The 24,803-nt window shown below is 38.9% G+C and overlaps 2 protein-coding genes and 1 pseudogene across 2 annotated transcripts; all 3 read right to left on the bottom strand.

Annotated features, from left to right (window-relative positions):
• Positions 1-5,392: 5,392 nt before the first annotated feature.
• LOC121774479 lies at positions 5,393-7,639 on the bottom strand. The gene has a single exon (XM_042171345.1). The coding sequence runs from the start codon at positions 7,637-7,639 to the stop codon at positions 5,393-5,395; it is 2,247 nt and encodes a 748-aa protein (XP_042027279.1).
• A 6,030-nt stretch (positions 7,640-13,669) lies between these two features.
• Positions 13,670-14,392, bottom strand: LOC121774480. Its single transcript, XM_042171346.1, has one exon. The coding sequence runs from the start codon at positions 14,390-14,392 to the stop codon at positions 13,670-13,672; it is 723 nt and encodes a 240-aa protein (XP_042027280.1).
• A 1,377-nt stretch (positions 14,393-15,769) lies between these two features.
• LOC121773280 lies at positions 15,770-18,565 on the bottom strand (annotated as a pseudogene).
• Between the last annotated feature and the right edge of the window lie 6,238 nt (positions 18,566-24,803).

The raw sequence follows: 24,803 nt of genomic DNA on the forward strand, positions 1-24,803 counted from the left end.
TGTTTTGTTTTACGAAAAACAACTAAATCCACAAAATTTTATTGATTCATCAAAACTAGCAAGAACACCAACCCTAATTCTCAATTTCATTCACAAAACAAAGTTATCTATTTCTTTACGTTAATTAGCATATGTGATTCACCAAATAAACTCGATTCAATTAATTCTCAGTTAGGCGTTCATAAAACCGTGAATTTATAATTATAATTCAATTCATTCACCACAACAGCCTCGGCCGGTGAGCCTACACAGATGAATAATACCTTGAATTGATGAATCATTTCATCAATTCTTTACGGTACACAACTCAATTTTCCCAACCATCAATTCTTTACATTAGTTTAGAATAAATTCTTCATTCTTTAATCATCAATTTTCGGTATTTTTGCATCTCCACCATGAATTTAAATATTAAAAGGACAAACTATTCCACCAATAAAATGCGTAATTTCGATTCAATTCTCAATTAAGTAACCATTGTATGTATGCGCAAACATTCAACCATGAATCGAAATATCAATTCATTATCCGAAACAGTCTAGGTAGGCGAGATTCTAAATCCTCAAATCAGCCAAATTATTCTCGATAATTCCATAATCACAACACCACAAAGACAACTTAGAATTTGAGAATTCTACCACGAACCCTAATTAATATTAAAAAAAAATTAATTCTTTAAATTCGAAAGCCTAATTTGAAGAATAGATCATTCCAATACAAATATAGTTATTAGAGAATTATCAATGGATTGGGTACCCCGAAAACCCGAGCTTTTAGGGTTAGGGTTGAACTTTTATAACATGAAAAAAAATCACAACTCGATTAGCCAGCACCCCATTGACACGCAACCCAAGTAGGGTTGGCCCGAAACCCGCTTGGCCGATCCAGTTGATATCCCTAAGTTGTTAGATTAAGAGAGAATAAAGTATAAGTGAGAAAAGAGGAGAGAGAAAAAGTAGGATAGATGATAAAATAAGAGAGAGTAGAGTGTTACTTTTTTGCCTTAGGAGTATGCAATAACATAATTCATACTAACTCCGTCCAAAAAAAATAAATCAGTTTTAACGTTTTGGGCCATCCACCAAAATTAAACCGATTTCTAAATATGAAAGTTTTAAACATTTAAATATTACTACTAATAATGTGGACCCCACAATCCACTTTTTTCCCCTCTCTTATTTTTTTTCCATCTCTCTTATTTTAAGAATTGAACATTAAAACTCGTGTCATGTATAATTATATATACATTACAACAAAAAAAATCGTAAGGGTATTTTTTAATTCAATTAAAGACGCTAATTTATATTTCTAAAAGTACCAACAACGCTTCAAAAAGCGTCCTTATTATTAGTGTTCCAACTAAAATTAGAGGACGCAAATGGAAGCTTCCTAATAAACATAATATTAGTTTAATTTGTCCTTCATTTAGGAATGCTTTCTTTTGCGTCTTAAATTGTTATTGTTTTAAATTTTCCAACGCAATTAAGTGCGTCTCAATTATTGTGTCCTTAAAAATAAGTTTTTTGTAGGCATTAAGAACAAGTAAATTTCATGTTCATCAAATCTTCTCGCTCATAATATTTATTTGGAAAACTCGTCACATATGTCTTCTAGCATTTCCTCTCCCGATCAAGCTTTCTCAAAACATTAGATCTTCTTAGCCGGCTTGTGATGGCGACTCTTTTTATGTCTCTTCAATTTTATTCGTCTCTTCACTTTCATTCTTGATACTTTGTTGATCCCTCTTTTGAGCAACTTTGTACTTCGTCATTTGCTTCATTAAATGATCGTTTCACTTTGATCTCAAGTTTTTCCTTCCCTCTTCAGAGCTCTTACCAACAATATATCCAATTCCAAATTTTATTTAGTACTTTAAGCAACTCTGTGGATGTTTTGAAGATGTAAAACTCTCTAAATAATTAACTAATCATCGTGAAAACTAAACATAGACCAGCATGAGCAACAAAATTCAGTTCCCTTTTCAATCTTGCTATATGTTCAATAAATTAACAATAAAATGTATCTCCATTTGCTCAACCTTTTCGACTCTGGGCGCCAGTGAAGCTAGCTGCAAGATGCTTCCTAAAACTAACGCCACTTGTCTCATGTGAAAATAGAGACTGATAATCATGAAAGAGCGTAGCCTACACCAAGAAGTTCGAAGATAACATGTATGAATCAAGATAGTGAAAGTTGTTATTGATTTTTTTTTATCAAATATGAACAATAGGATATCCTGAAAGGCGTGAAACACTTTCAGATCAAATCAATTTGGTGGTTCTATCAATATTTGATCGGATACAATTCAGGTTTAGAAGTTTCGTATGTTGATTCTGCGATTACCACTTTGAACCGAAAATGATCAGTAAGTAGAGGCCTGTGACTCAACTTATTTTAACACAAGTGATACCCGCAAGTGTACGTGGCTAGTGTAGCAATTAGTAAGCAAGAGTATCGTATCCCACAGAGACAATTTTGTATCACTTAACTACCACGAACAAAAATCAACTACTATCTAGACAATCAAGAAAAGATTGGCTTGTTCTAACAACTAATAAAAGCATATAGTAAGCAAGTAACAATTAAGAACAAGGAAACACTGTGTAAAAAGGATGTGAAAAGATAATATGGAGAAAATTGCAGAACTCAAGGATCCGATGCACAATTCCAAGCTCTTATCCAGTCAATTCGCTTTACCTTTTGGTGTCTCTAGAGTTACTAAGCCGACTACAATTATAGATTAAACCCCCTCCCGAGGTGAGAAACCTGTAGATTAGGTGCTAGGATCGAAGTCCCCTTCTAATCCTAAACTCCTAACTCCCAAAAGCTCGATTAGGTCAATGACCTCACTCAAAACCTCAACTCTCCCGAGTTCTATTGTATTAAGGTGTGACTTATTCTTCTTTCCGGATTAATTATTTCATCTCCCGATTAATCTAATTAATCCTACACAATCAAGTGGTGATCAAGCAATTGAAAGGAATAAACCCAAGAATAATCAAATAACTACAAGAGCAAGGCAAGAACAAAATCAATCGGATAAAAACTATGAAATCAGTGCATCATCACCCAGAATTCTACAAGAGATGTTTAGCTACTCATGTTTATAGAGAAAACCATGTTCAAAACAAATGAATTCAACAAATACATGAAGTAAAGCTAGTAAGACTCCTGTGAGATCAATCGATGGATAGGTGACTTCAATCTCCAGATTGGAAGTCTTCAATCTTCAATTCTCTCTCTCAAAGGTGTGCTTGGGGTGGTGTGTGAGTGTAGGAGGCGTTAGGTGTGGTGTGGAATGAACCCTAGGCTTATTCTCCTCTTAATCCCCTTCAAAAATCGCGTTTTTGGCATAAAAATACGTCAAAACAACGTACCCGGCCGGGTGGAATTATAAAGGGTAAAATTCACCCGGCCGGGTGATGATTTTCGACCAGATTCTGCTCCATTTGAGACACCCGGCCGGGTGGATTTACAGGGTAATAATTCACTCGGCCGCGTGAGATTTTCTGGACAGCGCAGTGTTCGTAAAACGGCCATATCTCTCTCATCCGAACTCCGATTAGGGCGTGTGAGGTACCTACGCGAAGCTCTTTCGAAGACGAAGAGAATGATGTGCATTGGGGGTTGATTGGACTTCAAAATCTCCAGTAAAATTGTCTCAAGCCAAGACTGCTGCACATCCACCTATTTTGCACATTTTTCTACACATTCTTAACAAAATGGTCAATATACCAACATAATACAGAAGTAGATGTAAACACGGCTAATAATAGATGAAATATGATCAAATTCATACAAAACCACCCTCTAAAACCATGTAAAATCCAAGTGTGTCAACTCCCCCAAACTTACATAATTGCTAGTCCTCGAGCAATGAAGAAAAAGAACTAAAAGAAGACTTGGATTTAAAAGGGTTTTAGACATCATCATCGTCTCAAAGAATATGGAATAAAGGAGCATATCACAATACAAATTCTATCAAGTTAAGCTGTCGAATGCACTTTTACTACTAACTCGTATATCACCTTGATTTCATGCTTCACTCGGGATGTATATGTGTGTGTATATTCACCTCACTAAAAAGTGTATAAGATATCAAGTAGTCACTCAAATCAAGCGAAAATGCATGGTTTACCATAAGCTTGCTCAATGTCTAACCTCTCCTCTACCTCGCGTGACAATAAATCAAGAGTCCGAAAGGTCTTTTATTTAGGTTATAATGTAGGCTCTTTGGTAAGGTGAGGAAATATTTGGCTAAAGTGACTGAAATTCCCAAAACGTAAAATCCCAAGAAATCACAACAATCAACTTTTAACTTCAACCATTCTCAAAACACTTCTCGGTAATAACTAGACTTTGTCTAATTTCTTCCCAACTTCCAAAGACCTCAAATTATTCTCTATATACAATTTTTTTTTCTTTCTTCTTTTTCCTTTTTTTTTCTTTTTTTTTTCTTTTTCGTTCACGTTTTTTTTAAGAACAAACTCAACCAACCTTTTTCAATTATACTTTCCCAACTCTTCTTTTCAAATCTCAACAAATTTAGAGTCTAGGATTCTCAATCCACTTGATTAGCTTGACAAAAGAAAAGGCTTAAGGCTCAAACTTGGCTAACAAGGGTGTTATATACTAAGGTTAGTGTTTAGGTAAAAATGAGGCTAACAACGATGGCCTAACATCTTCCCCTATATTTAAGGTCACTATGTAGACTCAAGAAGACCAGGAGCAAGTTCTAGAAACACATGCACAATTGATGATAAAACACACATGAAAGAATTGAAGGCTAAAAAATCTCACTTGGGTAAATAGCATGAAGCAAGGCAAACAAGCAATTAGTTACTTATGCACCCTATTACTCAAACTCTCAAGTCAATGGTCAAGTGATAGCTCAAAATGGATGGTTCTTTTATCATAGACGACTAGTCTTCACCCCAATTACTACCAATTTTTTTTTTCAATTCAAGCCAAAAATTTTCAATCAATCACAACTAATCAATCTAAAGCAAAAATAAAGCAATAAAATAAGTACCTCATTAGTGTCCTTATCCACCATATCATCCCCCAAACTTATTCAAAGCTATGCAAAGAATAAGTTTGAAAAGTTGGTGGAGAAGGGAGACTTACATGGTATGCAAGCAACACAAAACACACCAAAAACAAACTGAAACGGTAAAATTAAAAGTTACCTACTAGGGGTTACCTCCCCTATAGTGCCTTTGGTTATCGTCGTTGGCTCGACGTCCTCCATGAGCTGCATCATGTCACGCCATAACTGGTGGTGTTAGACTTTCTGTCAATATTGGAAGCATATGATCTAGCCAATCTCTTCTTCCACCAAGTATTTTTCAGAGCTCCATCAGAAATTTTGATTTCCACTTTGGGTGAATTTTCAGCTTTTTGTTTTCTTCACCTTCACTTTAGGATTTGATGTAGTCTCTTCTTTAGAAATTGATCCACCAAATGAAGCAAACATCCATTGCGGTAAAGAAAAATCCCCAAATGTGGACTCAATTTCTTGTGCCTTTTGGACCTCTACAACGTGCACAGCTTTGCACTCCTTCTTCATAACAAGTTTTTCTTCCTCACGACTCTTCATAGCATTGTAGATAGATAGGATGTGACGTTTGTTGCCCATATGAAGAGTGAGCTCTCCATTTGCTACATCTATCAATGCTTTTCCCGTTGCAAGGAATGGGCGCCCCAGGATAAGCGGTACATTCACGTCTTCTTCCATATCCAACACTACAAAATCGACGGGGAATATGAAGTCGTGTACCATCACAAGAACGTCCTCAACAATTCCTTTGGGATAGGTGACGGTTCTATCTGCCATCTGTAGAGTGATTGTTGTCGGCTTGAGAGTGCCGATCTTCATCTTTCTGAAAAACGATAATGGCATCAAATTTATACTCGCCCCCAGATCACAAATTGCCTTTGTCTGTCTGTCATTTCCAATGACGCATGAGATGTTGAAACTCCCAGGATCTTTAAGCTTGGCCGGTAGCTTTTTCTGAATTATGGCACTACAGTTTTCAGATATGTTCACCGTCTCATAGTCAGTCCACTTCTTCTTCTTGGAGAGCACATCTTTTAGAAACTTTGCATATGTAGGCATTTGCTGTAACGCCTCTACCAACGGGATGTTGATGTTCACTTTTCTAAATATGTCAAGAAACCTAGAGAAGTGATCATCTAGTTTCTTCTTCTGCACGCGCTGTGGAAATGGGATCTTAACCTCAGCAGGGGGTGCAGGTATCACGGTACTTGCCTTGGGAGGCGGCACCTCTTCCACTGGTTCTTCTTCTTCCACCACCTCTTCTACCACTGTCTCATCTTGAGAGATTTTCTCCTTCTCTGCAGGCATGGTTGGGCCTTCATAGCTCTTTCCACTTCTCAGATTAATGGCTTTGCAATCCTTACAGTCTTTAGGATTTACAACCGTTTGTGAAGGAAATTGGCCTGGTTGATGCTGAATACCCACAGCCTGTGAAACCTGGCTCATCTGGTTATCGATGCTCTTCATGTGAATATTCAAGGCATTCACATTAGCTTCAACCTGCACTAGCCTTTTGTTGGAGTCTTTCATGCACTCTCCCGTTTGTTTCATAAAAGCCATTAACACATCTTTCAGCTCATCCTTCTTCGGTTCTATGATTTGGCCATCTGATACCTGGAATCCGGGTGGTGGTTGCAAGGCATTATTTGGGTTCCCGTAGGACAAGTTGGGATGCACCTTGTTCCCATAGTGGTTGTAATTGCCTCCTCCTAGGTTGGGGCGGTAATTGTTGAAATTTCTGCTATTGCCACCTTGGTAAACGTAGTTTACATCTTCGACTCCTTGTTGCATCTCTGTCCCAACCTGTCTTGTTCCCATATACCCAAGCTTGTCAGTTAGGAATTCCAGCTGCTTGGATATTGTATCCATCCTATCAAAATCGGAGGTGGATGCCACTCTATAGGATTTGCTTCTATCGTTTCTCCATCCATCATCATTTGAAGCCACTCTCTCAATCACCTCAAGTGCTTCAGCTTCTCCCAACTTCAAGAGAGATCCTCCGGCGCTCATGTTCAATTCGCGCATTGCCTCCAGCGTGCCTCCCCTGTAGAAGGTTAAGATTTGTTGCCCCGGGCTTAACCCGTGGTTGGGGCATCTTCTCATCAACTGCTTGAATCTTTTCCAGGCCTCCATAATGTTCTCCTGAGGTTGCATCTTATATTGAATGACCTCTGCTTGGCGTTTGAGTGCCTCGCTAGGTGGATAGTATTTCTCCAAGAACAGCTCCACCATTGCATCCCATGTGGGCACAGAGTTAGGACCCATGCTGTCATACCAGTCCCTTGCATCGTCTTTCAAAGAGAATGGGAATAATCTGAGGCGGACTTGCTCATCTGTGACTCCGTTCACCTTCACTGTGTTGCTGATTTGTATGAATTTGGTGAGGTGCTTGTTGGCATCTTCTGAGCCTGTTCCACCAAATGCGTTTGCTTCTGCTCTGTCTATCAACCCCGGTCTCAATTCAAAGCTATTGGCCGCTATCCCCGCATTGTTGACTGGTGGATTAGTAACCTGTCTGTAGGCAAACAGATTTTGTACGGGCACTGGCCTCACGTTCTGCTCATCCAATTGCCTCTGCATGTTAGCCAGCTGCAGACGGAGTTCACGAATGACAGGATCCTCATTGTTGTTCTCCCCCGCCGTTCTCCATTAGAATTGGAGAATGAGGCTCGCACTGTATAGGTGATGGAAGTGGAGATGGACTTGGTGATGGAGTTCTCTGGATAGGAGAAGGTAGACGCCTGTGAGCGGGTGAAGAAACCCGAATCCTTTAGTTTAACCTTCTCTGCGCGTTCCTCCTTCTGTTGGATGCTTCGATCTCGGGATCGATAGGCTCTAGAGGTGGACCTTTAGAACGCGTGTGCATACACCCTGAACAAGGAAACACAACTATTAGAAAACTCAAAATAAAAATTAAAAGAAAGCAACTAAAATCTAGATTAGTAATCTCAATTATTATCACGATATTAAGCTATAATGACACACAATTGTCCCCGGCAACGACGCCAAAAACTTGACTCAGCTTATTTTAACACAAGTGATACCCGCAAGTGTACGGGGCTAGTGTAGCAATTAGTAAGCAAGAGTATCGTATCCCACAGAGACAATTTTGTATCACTTAACTACCACGAACAAAAATCAACTACTATCTAGACAATCAAGAAAAGATTGGCTTGTTCTAACAACTAATAAAAGCATATAGTAAGCAAGTAACAATTAAGAACAAGGAAACACGGTGTAAAAAGGATGTGAAAAGATAATATGAAGAAAATTGCAGAACTCAAGGATCCGATGCACAATTCCAAGCTCTTATCCAGTCAATTCGCTTTACCTTTTGGTGTCTCTAGAGTTACTAAGCCGACCACAATTATAGATTAAACCCCTCCCGAGGTGAGAAACCTGTAGATTAGGTGCTAGGATCGAAGTCCCCTTCTAATCCTAAACTCCTAACTCCCAAAAGCTCGATTAGGTCAATGACCTCACTCAAAACCTCAACTCTCCCGAGTTCTATTGTATTAAGGTGTGAATTATTCTTCTTTCCGGATTAATTATTTCATCTCCCGATTAATCTAATTAATCCTACACAATCAAGTGGTGATCAAGCAATTGAAAGGAATAAACCCAAGAATAATCAAATAACTACAAGAGCAAGGCAAGAACAAAATCAATCGGATAAAAACTATGAAATCAGTGCATCATCACCCAGAATTCTACAAGAGATGTTTAGCTACTCATGTTTATAGAGAAAACCATGTTCAAAACAAATGAATTCAACAAATACATGAAGTAAAGATAGTAAGACTCCTGTGAGATCAATCGATGGATAGGTGACTTCAATCTCCCGATTGGAAGTCTTCAATCTTCAATTCTCTCTATCAAATGTGTGCTTGGGGTGGTGTGTGAGTGTAGGAGGCGTTAGGTGTGGTGTGGAATGAACCCTAGGCTTATTCTCCTCTTAATCCCCTTCAAAAATCGCGTTTTTGGCATAAAAATACGTCAAAACAACGTACCCGGCCAGGTGGAATTATAAAGGGTAAAATTCACCCGGCCGGGTGATGATTTTCGACCAGATTCTGCTCCATTTGAGACACCCGACCGGGTGGATTTACAGGGTAATAATTCACTCGGCCGCGTGAGATTTTCTGGACAGCGCAGTGTTCGTAAAACGGCCATATCTCTCTCATCCGAACTCCGATTAGGGCGTGTAAGGTACCTACGCGAAGCTCTTTCGAAGGCGAAGAGAATGATGTGCATTGGGGGTTGATTGGACTTCAAAATCTCCAGTAAAATTGTCTCAAGCCAAGACTGCTGCACATCCACCTATTTTGCACATTTTTCTACATATTCTTAACAAAATGGTCAATATACCAACATAATACATAAGTAGATGTAAACACGCCTAATAATAGATGAAATATGATCAAATTCATACAAAACCACCCTCCAAAACCATGTAAAATCCAAGTGTGTCAGCCTGAAACGAAACGTCGCGTTTTTTCACGAAACGTTGCGTCTTTTCATTTCTTAACCGATTTTAACTGTTTTTCCAAAGGGTTTCGAAAATTGCAAATTAGTCCTTCGACTATCAGAAATTATATTTCATTTATATTACCTGGCAGCTCGAACCCAGCCTTGGACCCCGCTACTCAGGGGCGCTGCCCCCGAACCCCTGTCTAATCATAATGAATTCAAACAAGCGTGCACTCCGCACTTTCCAAACTTGTATGATGTCTCATTACAACAATATTGATCAATCAAGTTAATCCAATTACACTAAAATAACCAACATTCCTCCCCTATTTTAGTGCAATCCTTGATTAACTAAAACAAGTCATCTCAAAATTCAAACTTTTGCATAAACGAAATATCGTAATGATTGAATTGCACCTTAGTACCTTATACATTCCATACGTTCGAATACCCAGGGTGTCTCTAAGGATTGAACCCTGGGAACTCATATTGAATACACGAAGATAAGGTACACAAAAAATTTACATACGAATATGTTCTATCTTGACACTATATTTACTAGCCTATGTCCTTATCCTTCATAAACATGTCGAAACCAAGTCCTAGTTTCTTGAAGCGGCTAATCTTCATGCTTATATAGGTAGTTCTTTTATTCTTGCACCTACATATGCAATTTTTCAAGAGAACTATTAAGAATATATACATTCAACCTCTTTAACTTGTAGGTCTGAACACATACCTTGGGATGATTCTTCAATGTGTTACAATCTCTAAACATTAAACCTTCCACATTGAATTCAGAATCTAGTCTCATACTAAATGAGAATTGGGTATCTTAATATTAAAGATTTATAATGGACTTTAATCCCATCCCTATAGCCGACTTGTGCACAAGATCTTTACTTAACCCTTTGGTTAAATGATCGGCTAAATTGTTATGAATTCTCACAAACTCCACAGATATCACACCATCCGTAATAAGTTCACGAATCATGCTATGTCTAACACCTAAGTGTCTTGACTTTCCATTATACACTTGACTATATGCCTTAGCCAAAGTAGCTGCACTATCACATCTGATAGATATAGGTGATATTGGTTTAAGCCACAATGGAATTTCATAAATCAAATTTCTTAGCCATTCTACCTCTTTACCAGTTGCTGCTAATGCCACAAACTCAGATTTCATTGTTGAATTAGTGATACAAGTTTGTTTCTTTGATGCCCAACATATAACACCACCTCCAAGACAGAATACCCAACCACTTGTGGAAGAATGATCTTCCATATTGGTAATCCAATTTGCATCCGAATAACCTTCAAGAACAGAAGGAAATCCAGAATAAGACAAACTATAATCCATGGTTCCTTTTAAGTATCTAAATATTAGATTCATTGCTTGCCAATGGATTAAACTTGGATTGTGAGTATATCGACTCAATTTTCCAACTGCAAAGGCTATATCGGGTCTAGTACTAATCATAGCATACATGAGTGATCCAATAGACTTTGAATATTCAAGCTGATTCACATCAACTCCTTTATTAGGCACGAGTTTTGCACTAGGATCAAAAGGAGTCTTAACTGGAGAACAATCTTTGAAATTAAATTTTTCCAACACCTTCTCAACATAATGTGATTGAGAAATGTAAATTCCTTGTTCTCCATGTGTGATCTTAATTCCAAGCATCACATCAGCCTTCCCCATGTCTTTCATCTTAAAGTTAGATGACAAAAATTCCTTTGTTTTATCAACTTGATCTTGGTCAGTACCAAAGATCAACATGTCATCTACATATAGGCAAATGATCACCCCTTTACCAGTAGTATCAAATTTGCTATATACACACTTGTCTGCTTGATTTAATACAAAACCATTAGACAACACCACGTCATCAAACTTTTGATGCCATTGCTTGGGGGCTTGCTTTAGTCCATAAAGAGATTTTACCAATTTACATACCTTATGTTCATTACCAGACATGACAAAGCCTTCTGGTTGTTTCATGTAAATCTCTAAAGTCTAATTCACCATTCAAAAAGGCAGTCTTAACATCCATTTGATGAATTATAAGATTATGTATAGCAGCAAGTGCTAACAATAATCTAATGGTGTAAATCCTAGCAACAGGAGCATAAGTGTCAAAGAAATCAATTCCTTCCTTTTGTCTAAATCTTTGGATAACCAATCTGGCTTTATATTTGTCATGCTTCTATCCACCTTCATCTTCGTTTTGAAGATCCATTTACTATCCAAAGGTTCACACCCAGGTGGTAAATCAGTCAGTTTCCAAGTATTATTTTGGATTATAGAATCCATCTCATCTTGGATTGCCTCTTTCCAAAATGCAGCATCCCTCGATGCCATAGCTTCTTTGTAGATCCTTGGATCATCACCAATATTAAAACAATATTGATATTGAAAGTTAATTTCATTCCTTGATCATTCTACCAAGTACAATTGGAAATCATCACCAAAAGGCTTAGCTTTTCTTGCTCTACCACTTCTCCTAGCCCCAGGAGGTGTATTAGTCACTTTGTTAGTCACATCACAGTTACTAGAACTTGCAATCATGTCTCCAGGTTTAGGTAAAGACGTGAATCTATCCTCATTGCCAAAATCAGCATCTCTTGACTCAATAATAGAGTGCACGGATATGTAGTCATTAGGTTCTATGACATAGACATAGAACCTAAAGCAAACAGAATTTTTAGGATAGCCAAGAAATACACAATCTATACCTATTTGACCTATGGTTTTAATTTTAGGATCAGTTAGTCTTACCACAACCCGACAACCCCAAACTCTGAGATAACTCAGTTTTGGTGGTTTCTTATTCCAAATTTCATAAGGGGTTATCATGTTCCTTTTATTAAGAACTCAGTTCAATAAATAACAGGTTGTTAACATAGCCTCACCCCAAAATCCTTCACTTAGGCCAGAATAACACAACATTGAATTAACCATTTCTTTCAATGTTCTATTCTTTCTTTCCGCTACACCATTTTGTTGTGGTGTATATGGAGCAGTGGCCAGATGTACTATACCATTAGATTCGAAATATACAGGATCATAATACTCACCTCCCCTATCAGTGCGAAGAACTTTAATCTTCACACCATGATGGAGCTCTACACTTTCTTTGAAGATTTTAAATTTATCAAGAGCTTCATCTTTTGAATGGCACAGATAGACATTGCAATATCTAGAAGCATCATGAATAAAAGTAACTACATACTTTTTATTACCAAGAGATGGAGTCGAATGAAAGTCACACAAATCACTGTGTATAAGTTCTAATACCTTAGTCTCTTTACTGATATATTTATTGAAAGGTTGTCGAGTAATCTTAGTTAACATGCAAGTTTTACACCTTTCAACATTCAATTCAAAAGCTGGTATTAAACTCATTTTCGACATATCTTTCAATCTCTTGTAATGTACATGACCTAATCTAGTGTGCCATAATTCTGATTTGCTAACATGATTACTAGAACTAGTAGAAGTCACGCAAACAGAATTTTTAACAAAAGAAACATCTAGATTCAACTTAAACATACCACAAAGATAACCGAATCCAATAAAAGTACCATGTCTAGACAGAATGTATTTGCACTTTCTAAAACTTGTTTATATCCACAATTATTTAATACAATACCAAATACTAAGTTTTTACGAATTCCAGGTACATACACAACATTTTCTAAAACTAAAGAGTTTCCAGAAGTAAATACTAGGCTAATATTTCCTATTCCTTTGATTGGTTCAGTTGCAACATTGCCCATCTTCAATGAAGATCCATCTTCAATTGGTTTGAAATCTTTGAACCATTGACGATCCTTGCACACATGACATGTTGCACCCGAATCAACCCACCATGAGAGATCATCATCCTGCACATAAAGTGCTTCAGAAATTATTGATGCATAATAGTTCTCTATAGAATGATCATTAGGTACAGAAAACGAACCTGATTGTTTTCCCGGATCTTTGGATCCACTTGTACCAGCCTCGTTCTTTCCTTTACTTCCATCGTTTTCAGACTTGCAATCCCTCTTGAAGTGCCCGGATTTACCGCTCTTCCAGCACATCAGTTTAGGCTTCTTATTCCCAGCCTTACTGTTATTTCCTTGAAACTTTCATTTCCCTTGAAATGTTCGTTTCTCTTTACCAGTCTTGGAGGATTCACCCTCTTCCACCATGTCCACAGAGGAACCAACCATTGTTTTACCATTACCAACAGAGCCTTTTTCCATATCACGTATGGACTGTTCGATTTGGAAGTCACTTCCAAGTTCGACCAGATTCAACTCCTCCTTCTTATGTTTCAGATTATTTTTAAAATATTTCTGGGAGGGTGGCAGTTTATCGATAATGCTAGAGACAAAAATGGATTCATCCATTTTCATATCATATTGGGAAAACTGTCCCAATATCCTCAACAATTTGTTGTATTGTTCCATGACAGGCCTCGAATCCACCATTTTATAGTTAATAAAATTCCCAACAAGAAATTTCTTGCTTAAGGCATCTTCTGCCATATATTTGACTTCGAGGGAATCCCACAACTCTTTAGCAGACTCTACGTTTTGATACACATCAAATAAGGAATCAGAAATACCGTTTAAGATGTGACCACGACATATGTAGTCATCGTTCTCCCATTTCATCCGCCTCCTTGTTTGTTCTAGAGTTTCACTTTCAACAGCCTCGGGCATGGGAGTACTCAGAACATACACGACCTTCAGATTTGTCAACATGAAATGCATTTTCTTTTGCCAGCGTCTGAAATCCTGGCCACCAAACTTGTCCAACTTCGCGAAACCTTTCGTTGCTTCCTTCGCCGTTTCCTTGTTCGACATTTAAAAAAATTGATATGATCTTTGTTATTGATTTTTTTATCAAATATGAACAATAGGATATCCTGAAAGGCGTGAAACACTTTCAGATCAAATCAATTTGGTGGTTCTACCAATATTTGATCGGATACAATTCAGGTTTAGAAGTTTCGTATGTTGATTCTGCGATTACCACTTTGAACCGAAAATGATCAATAAGAAGAGACCTGAAACGAAACGTCGCGTCTTTTCACGAAACGTTGCGTCTCTTCATTTCTTAACCGATTTTAACTGTTTTTCCAAAGGGTTTCGAAAATTGCAAATTAGTCCTTCGACTATCAGAAATTATATTTATTTATATTACCTGGCAGCTCGACCCCAGCCAGGGGCTCTGCCCCTTGGACCCCGCTACTCGGGGGCGCTGCCCCAGAACCCTTGTCTAATCATAATGAATTCAAACAAGCGAGTACTCCGCACTTTCCAAACTTATATGATGTCTCATTACAACAATATTGATCAATCAAGTTAATCCAATTACACTAAAATAACCAACAAAAGTTATCAACAATAACCAAAAAGTTATCAACAATAACCAACTTCTTCGTTTTCATTCTAAGACACATAGTATTCTCACAAAACAAGGATAGCAAAGGTCAATATTCATTATTTAATGTGTTCTCAATTCAAGAAGCTAAAAAAGGTTCCCCTATTTTCAAACACGTACAAGATTTCAGATGCAATCATAGATCCAAGGTGATTACAGAGAGTCAGATAGACAGATGAAGCAAGGTCAATCATTAAGGTACAAAATGAGGTCCTTCTATTGCAAATGTAGAATAAGGATAAAACTGTTCTTCATATAATAGACATGTGGAATATTGATGGCATTATTATCCTGTATTGTTCTGCCCTTGTTTTAATCAAGAAATTGAATAACACAAACGAGCTCAAAAACAGCAATATTTCCAGTGGCAATCTGATGCTTATCGTGGTTTCGCTAATTTTAGCTTTATTTCATGCTTCTTTATTTAATTTTGTTTTGCAATCAATGCCTCATTTGATCATAAATGTTGTTAAGAAATTAGCTTTAATTTTAGAGATATTTTCTAAATTACTGTAATCATAAGTAATTAGCAATATTTGGTGGCATGACAGATTCTTTATGTGTATGTGTATGTGTATGTGTATGTGTATGTGTATGTGTATGTGTATGTGTATGTGTATGTGTATGTGTATGTGTATGTGTATGTGTGAGCCATTACCAAGAACGAAAGTTAAAGGAACGAGAAGTATATGAAATAAAATGCATTTACAAAAGAAATTTCTAAAATTAATAGCTTCAGGTGCGATAGAATATAGGATAAAAAAGAAATCGCTAACGATCTTCTTCTTGCAAAAAGGTTGAAACTGGTGAATTCATGCTTTGAAGCTCCAAAATTCAAATTTCACAAATTCAATTTAAATTTCCAAGATTTCAACACAATTGAATTAGCATTTTCCGGCCATATTTACAATTCATATAACTACGGCTCATGTATACAAAGTTAATCGATCTATGAAGTACAAGATTGGATGGCACCTTGAGCTTCCCTGAGTCGTCGCGTGTCTCAGTGTTTGATGGTGAGCTCAGCCCTAAGATGAAGTATGCCGTTGATGAAATGCAAACTGTCCTCGGCGATGAAATTAGTCCAGGGAATGCTGAAAAGATTCCGGTATCCCACGGCCTTTCCACCGGTGAATGTGTAGTTACCCTTGTACTTGCTCAGGTAATCTTCTGTGGGTTTGGACCTAGCAGCAAATTCGTAGTCGACACCAAATGAAACTGAACCCTTCTCTTGCATCCCAAGGAACAAACCAAAGCAGTGGAACGAGCTCTGCTGATCCATGTTGCAATGTGCGGATAGGAAGAACCCTTGCCCGCCCAAGTGGAACGCTTGGGAATATACTCGTCCCGATGGGAACAGGTTTGCACATTCTGCCCGCTTGAGATCCAAGTAGACCACGCACTGCTGGCGTGGCAGTTCAAACTCAATGACTTTCACAGGCCTGTATTTATAGGAACGCTCCACAAAGCATCGGCTTGTGGAGGTGGATTCCTCAGAGGCATGATTCCGTTGGCGATGGGGTGCCTAGCCTTGAAATATAAGGCATCAATCACCACTTTCGTTGCAAAATCACGATCGAAATCATTGCATGTTAGAAGCTTCTTCAATTTGCGGCCAGTCATGTAAGGGTAACGAATATAGCCACCCAATTGAGAACAAAGGATGTCGCGACGCTCCTCCAGCTTTTGATAATGAAACCGGGACCACTTCAGCACCAAGTCATAAACAGCATCCTCTGATGCCAACTGAAGGTCATCGCTACACAAGATTGCCTCAATCCCAGCCAGAGGTAAATTCATAATCTCTTCTTGATACCTATCAAACAGTTCAAGCCTCAATAAAATGTTACTATTACTGCAAAATGAAACCATAAAACATTACATTTGTCATCAAATGATCATTAAAATATGGATTGATACTTACTTCGATACGTCTTTATACCGGGCAGCTAAGAAATGTTTCGCTGCATCAGTCAATGGTTGAACTGCATCACCCATAAGGACACTAGAAGGAAGGTCTAGAAAAACTAATGCAGACTCGGGAGTCATGGGCAGGTTTCTTAATTGATGGCTGCAGTATCTTATGCACGAGATGACCTCAAACTTATCAGCAGCCATAAGCACATCAAGAAAAGCAGAAGCTGTATTGATGCTTAATGTATTACTATACATGAAATTCAGGAGCTCCATGAAGGCAGCTTCCTCTGTTCCATTGAGAAGAGAGTTAGTTAGCATTAACAACAGTTAAGCCCATCTGATAACAAAGCAAATATGAACTCTGAAAGCATGATTGCTATCTTCTTATATAATTTATGTGTTCAAAACCAACAATGATTTCCAAGATATTCTCATTGAAAAGAAGCTGCACCAAAGACTGAGAGACATTTTTACATTTTATGACCTAATAATGCAAAACCAAAAACTCTATGAGAGTTGACTGCTCTCAGTTATTTTGCATGAATCAACTGATTAAATACCAGTGGTGCTAATTCTGAGGGTTATGTCTCTCTGTTCAGATTCCATCATACCATTTGAGAATAACTGTAATAAGAAAAAGCATACAGAAATTATGGCTTGAAATCTCACAAAAAAGGAACACATCAACAATCAGCAAAGTACAACTATTAGTACCTTGTAGAAAAACAGGCTCTTTGCAGCCAAGATGGTTGAGCTGATATGTAGAGTTTTAACTCTTACAACTTTTGATTCATCTTCCAACAATTCCGAATCATCATTTGCAGCTTCATCTCCTAAAAGTTCCAACTTAGAGCAGAAACGACAGTATCGAAAAATTACTCTTCACAGCCAGAATCCTCATAAAACTACCAAGCATTAAAAGGAGACAGCGCAGAATACCTGATAGTGAATCTTCGATCATTTTAAGTGCAACTTCATCATGATTGTCATCGCCAATCCCGTCTTCAACATCAAGCTGCTGACAATCAAATGCATCATGCTCTTCCTGGCCACTGTTCACATCCAAAGCTGCAAACGAGCAACACATGTCTGATTAACAAGACCAAAATCCAGACTACAATACACAGAATTTTTATATTTTTAAGAAACTAAGCGCAAAACAGCACCAGAAATGCATTTATGCTCACAAAAATAGCTGAATCGGTGCAATTGAGCTACCGGAAAAAAAATGCTGCAACACGCAAGTATCCAAACGAATTAAATCATAATTGTAAACTCGATAACTAATCAAAATAAGCATGAATCATTACTTCAATCGGACAAACAAATCAAAACCACCACCAACACTAAGTTTGACTTGCTCACCGAGCTGGTTTTCCACAACATCTCGGGTGCGGAGGTCGCAGAGGCGCGCCGCCCAATCAGCTATGGCACCGCAGCCGACGGATTCATGCTGTGGATCTCCGACCATCTCGATCCGGAGCAGGCGGTCGAAAAAATTGCTGTCGTTGAAGGCGAAGGCGAAGTCGGATTGCCGTAGGTCCATGACGACGGTTGTCGGGTCGGGCAGCCCCAAACCCCAACCGCTCATAATTTCAAAAGCTTGGAGTGCGAAGACTGGAGAGAGAAAGCGTGTACAGAGAGACAGAGAGAATATATGTATGTATAGTTTGAAAATTCTCAATCATTTATGGGAGTATTTGTTTTATGATTTAATGAGATTATCAAAATTCTCAATCATTTATGGGAGTATTTGTTTTATGATTTAATGAGATTATCATATAATAGGAATGAGATAATTAAGTCCGATCTTCTTAAACTAAATAATAAAAATTGTTTAGTATAAATAGTATGATCCGTTGAAACATTAGTAGTTGTAGTAGTTTATTGAATGCGCCCTCAAGTACTATTTGTTGCAAAACAAGTTGTAAACTCTGTAAGTTATGGAGAAGAAAACAATACGTATCTAACATGATGATGAAGAATTGTAGGAAAGAAATCAGGAGAATAATATGCAATTAATACATGATTGATATGGAATGATAGTTTTCCTTAGATAAGTGTATCCATTTAATGTAAATTAGGTTTATCTTATATTGATAGAATGTAATCTATATTAAGTGTATGATCTTGTACATTGGAAGATGAATAAGATTGATAAATATTACCGATTCCTTCATGGCATCAGAGCAAGGACACCGATCCTAGGCTCAGATTTTTTTTTCATCATAGCCAATTACCAATTCTCGACCTTTTTTCTGCCAAAATCAAACCCGGAAATCGAACCCTACAGCCAAAAATATGTCAGATACGGAGGATGAGACTAAACCGAATACAAACGAAGCAAAAAGCTTGAGAAACAGCAAAGGCATCACAGTAGCCTTCAAACTAAATGGGAGAACTACCCATCATGGTCCAGATTGATCAAAGTGAAGATAGGAGGCCGGGGAGCCTAGTCATATATCCGAAACGAACCTCCAAACCCGGGGAGCAAGGGCTTTGAGGAATGGGAGGAAAACGATCTCATAGTATTCTCTTGGATTGTGGATAACATCGAAAACGACATCATCTCCGATTTCGCGCATTACCAAACATCAACGGCGTTGTGGGATAGCCTCGCCGTGACATACAAAAACAAGGCAGATAAGTATCTCATTTACGATTTGGAAGAAAAAGTAATTGCAATCAAACAAGGAGACTTGGATTTAGAGACCCATTACCGGAGGATCCACGGACTGTGGATTAATATTGATCGCTGCCAGAAACAACCCGTAACCTGCTGCGACAAAGGAATCGACCAATACATAGTACACTCAAATGAGAAACGGCTGGTCAAGTTCCTGACCGGATTGAATCCAGAGTATGATTCAATAAGGCGAGAAATCCTAAAGGAAGATCCATACCCATCAGTAGAGGCAGCCTACGGGTGGGTGAAGATGGAGGCGGCTCGACGCCGGATCATGCCACCAACATCCGCCACACCCACCGCAAATGCCGACGGCGACAAGACCGACTCATCGTATGGGGAAATCGTCCATGGACTGGCTGCACAGAGCAACCGACCACCACGCCGGAATGGACCACCACACCGCACGGACTGGAACGGACCACCACAACGCCCCGTAGCCACCACAGCCACCGGCCGACCAGGGAACAACCGCCCCGACACCTCCAAACTATGGTGCTCCCACTGTGGAAAGCAAAAACACACGTGGAAAACCTGTTTCAAACGATTGGGGTATCTAGAGTGGTGGGAGGAGCGGCAAAGGGCGAGGGCATCGCCGGCACAGGCGAAATTCGCCGCCGGTGCGAACGATGAAGGACTGCACCGACAAACAGAGGTCGGACATCAGAGAGAGAAAATAAGCGGTAGGAACTGCCAGGAGGGTCACCCCGGTGGCGGCGGCGTTCGAGGAGCCGGAAATCTCGTTGAACGGGCAGGGAATGGAGCGACTACGGCGGCGCAGCAAGGAGGAAGTAAAGAGGTTATGTTTAAAACCAAACCCTAATAACTTACACATCTCCAATTTTTATCCCCAAAAGTCTGTGACATTTAAAAAAAGACCCCACTTTATTAAACATCGCCCCCCAGATTTGCTGAAATACAATATTGACCCTAGGAGCTTCCAAAATTTTCGAATTAACCTCAGTATATGTGATTATGTGTCAACAAACCCGTTTGCACCTTTACAAAGTATTTTCGCTGCATTTCATGTTGAAAATATGGCCGATACACATAAGAAGGGGTGGATTTTTTATTGTGGGGCGACAGACACGATGACCTCGGAAAAAAGTGATTTTAATGATCTAAGTTGTGAAGTTGATAAATCATATATTTTAACTGCCAATGGGGAACTAATTACAATTGTGGGATCTGGAACTATTGAGATATCTCCCACTCTGCGCCTTACGAACAACTTATATGTTCCTACCCTGTCACAAAGGCTGATGTCTATTAATCATGTCACCAAGGAATTAAATTGCACACTCCTAATGCACCCTGATTTTTGCATCTTGCAGGATATTCAAACGAGGAGGATTCTTGGGTATGGCACTGAGAAGCAAGGACTCTATTATGTGGATGAGATAGCTCAACATGGTAGTGCGATGCTGGCTCACGGGTCCACGAAACAAGAAACTTGGCTTTGTCATCGAAGACTAGGACACCCCTCCCCGGGTTATTTTAAACTTCTTTATCCAAACTTTTCTATTCCTGCTGATTTTTCGTGTGAAACTTTTGTTTTGGCCAAAAGCCATAGACAGTCTTTTAAACCTACAAACACTCGAATGAATTCCATATTTTCTTTAGTACATTCTGATGTATGGGGTCCGGCTCCAATTGTGGGTGGAAATGGCTTTCGATATTTTCTGATATTTGTTGATGATTGCACTAGGATGACGTGGGTTTATTTCTTGAAACACAAGTCTAACGTAGTTGATAGATTTGTCTCCTTTCACAAACTTATCCAAACACAGTACCATACGCACATTAAAATTCTTCGATCGGATAATGAGAGGGAATTTGTAAATCAGGCCATGACCCAATTCTGCAAGGAAAAGGGTGTCATCCACCAGACTTCTTTCCCTTACACACCCGAATAAAATGGGGTAGCCGAAAGGAAAAATAGGACGATCCTAGAAATGACCCGAGCCTTGATGATTGAATCTAAAGTACCAAAATCTTTTAGGCCCGAAGTAGTTGCCACCTCAATCTTCCTTATGAACCGCCTTCCTACCAAGATCCTTCGCATGAAAACTCCCCTCGACTCCTTGACCAAAATTGCCAAAATTCCCGAGTACCTAAACCTTTCACCAAAAGTCTTCGGATGTACTGTTTACGTCCATATCCCTAAACATGAACGAACCAAATTCTCCCCGTGTGCAACTAAATGCGTCTTTGTAGGGTATGGGCTAAACCAGAAAGGATACCGATGTTTTGATCCCCACACCAAAAAGGTCATCACCACCATGAATTGTAACTTCCTTGAAACCAAGATCTTTTACCAAACCCACCTTAATAGTCAGGGGGATAAGTTGGGTTGTGCCATTGTCAAGCTCTTCGATTGAGGATCCAACAGAACCAGATGTCACTACCGCCGAACAAGTCTCACCACAAGAGTCATCTCAACCACCAACCCAAAATGCTCCTCCGACGATATCCGGGGTAATCACAGACTCAGACTCTACTTCCATTCCTATTTCCAATGACCAAATTGAAACATAACCAGTAGAGGAGGAGAACGACATTGATGGAGATACTAGACGGTATATTCTTCCACCTCGGAGTACGAGGGGAATCCCGCCAAAAAGATATTCTCCAGAAAAGATAGGGAAGAGAGCCGATATGGGGTGACGAACTTCGTGCAAGGAAATTTGACAAAAATGGCAAGAGCTTTCGCAGCTGCATTATATGAAGAAGAAGAAACTCCACAATCAACCGAAGAAGCAATGAAGCATAAACACTGGAGAGAAGCTATGTTCACGGAAATGAAGGCTTTGATGAAGAGTAACACGTGGGTGAAAGGCAAGCTCCCTGAAGGAGCAAAGACTGTTGGGTGCAAATGGGTATTCACGATCAAAAGAAGGCCGGATGGCACGAAGAAAGATACAAGGCTTGACTCATGGCAAAAGGATATACTCAGACATATGGAGTGGATTATGCTGAAACATTCTCCCCACTGGCCAAGATCAACACTGTGAGAGTACTTTTTTCCATTGCCGCTAACAAGGATTGACCTCTTCATCAATTTGACATGACTAATGCCTTCCTCCATGGATAGTTACCGAAACCTGTCTTTATGGAACCTCCTCCTGGGTTCACCGCAGAGTTTCAAGATGGTGAAGTGTGCCAATTGAAGAAGACACTTTACGGATTAAAACAATCTCCACCAGCGTGGTTCGGAAGGTTTACTGAGGTAATGAAGACGTATGGGTATACACAAAGTAATTCAGATTACACTTTGTTTCTCAAGAAGAGAGATGACAAGATCACATGTCTTATCATATATGTAGATGGCATGATCATTACAGGAGATGATGAAGAGGAAATTAGCGAGTGGAGAAAGAACTTGTTGAAAGAGTTTGAGATGAAAGACTTAGACTCCTCAAGTATTTTCTGGGAATAGAGGTACTCCGATCAAAGAGAGGGATCTTCATAAATCAGAGGAAATACATACTAGACTTATTGGCCGAAATTGGAATGATAGATTGCAAGTGAGCAGATACCCCAATAGTTCAGAATCATGGACTACAATTAAAGGAAGGAGGAAGACAGGCCGACAGGGGGAGATATCAGAGGTTAGTTGGGAAACTGATTTACCTATCGCACACCAGGCCGGACATTGCCTATGCCGTGGGAGTAGTAAATCAGTTCATGCATGCACCTCAAGAAGAGCACCGGGAGGCAGCTTTGCGGATAGTTCGATACTTAAAAGGGACAGCTGAACACGGACTCATGTTTGAGAAACATGGTCACATGGAAGTTCATGGTTTTACTGATGCTGATTGGGCCGGCAACCCAAATGATAGAAAGTCGACCGCCGGTTACTTTACCTTTGTAGGAGGTAACCTTGTGACATGAAGAAGTAAGAAACAGAAAGTGGTAACACTGTCTAGTGCAGACGCATAATTCCAAGGAATCAAAAGTGGGTTGACAGAGATATTATGGCTAAGAAAACTTATGACAGAATTGGATCTTCGCCCTATTCAACCTTGCAGGCTGTTCTGTGATAACAAGGCAGCAATTAGTATATCTGAAAATCCGGTTCAACATGATCGAACCAAATATGTGGAAGTAGATATGCACTTCATCAAAGAGAACATTGAAGCTAAAGTGGTGGAGATGCCTTATGTAAAATCCGAAGACCAATTAGCTGATATTCTGACAAAGGCGGTGAACTCGAAGTCATTCCGAGAGGTACTAGGCAATTTGAGTATCGGGAATCCCGTTACTTAACTTGAGGGGGAGTGTAGGAAAGAAATCATGAGAATAATACACAATTAATACATGATTGATATGGAATAATAGTTTTCCTTAGATAAGTGTATCCATTTAATGTAAATTAGGTTTACCTTATATAGATAGAATGTAGCCTATAAAAAGTGTATGACCTTGTACATTGGAAGATGAATAAGATTGACAGATATTATCGATTCCTTCATGAATGAAGTGATGACCAAATATGTCACTCTCCACACACATAACAATAAGGACGCGGGGAGCTTTGATTATTCAAAATTTAATCTTACTTACTCTATTCCTAAATAATTGAAGTATCATGGGAAATTTGGAAAGCCTGAGCAAGCAGGTGTGGAGCTCAGCCGAGGCCCTCCGAATAGAAGAATCTCGCCGCTTTCGGAATAATTTGGATAGTTCTCACCAAACATCAACAATAACCAACTTCTCCATTTTCAGTCAAAAATAATTCATTAGGCGCTTAAACGAAATCATCATATGCAAAGGCTTATCAGTTCAACAAGCTCGAAAAGAAAGGTTCGTTGATTTTCAAACACATACTACAAGATTTCAGATGGTATCATGTTAAGACGGATTTTCCACTTAAGCAATCGGTTCTCTGGGAAGAGCACAAAAACAAGAAATTCGTTGATTAATCCGGCGCCCAAGTGCTTAGGTCGGCGGTGATCTCCGGATGAAGAACTAAAAGCGAGATTCAATCTCGTCGACAGCGTAGAGTTTCTTGATACGCAACTAAATGGCAAAAATAATAATTTAATTCATTGATTGATTAAAATGATAACAAGCTCTCCTATTTATAATACTAGAATACTAATACCCTAACTTATTGAATAAGAAAATAAAGATATGGAAAAGGTATTGTGAAACAAAAGATAACTAAATAATTGAGATTTCCTAAGATATGAGATTGTATCAAATCATAAACCCAATGTGATTTT

This window comes from Salvia splendens, chromosome 17 (assembly GCF_004379255.2).
Source record: "Salvia splendens isolate huo1 chromosome 17, SspV2, whole genome shotgun sequence".
In the NCBI taxonomy this organism is placed as follows: domain Eukaryota; kingdom Viridiplantae; phylum Streptophyta; class Magnoliopsida; order Lamiales; family Lamiaceae; genus Salvia; species Salvia splendens.

Excerpts from the sequence above, each read along its gene's own strand:
- LOC121774480 (XM_042171346.1), bottom strand. The coding sequence starts at position 14,392 with ATGTCGAACAAGGAAACGGCGAAGGAAGCAACGAAAGGTTTCGCGAAG.
- LOC121774479 (XM_042171345.1), bottom strand. The coding sequence starts at position 7,639 with ATGCAGAGGCAATTGGATGAGCAGAACGTGAGGCCAGTGCCCGTACAA.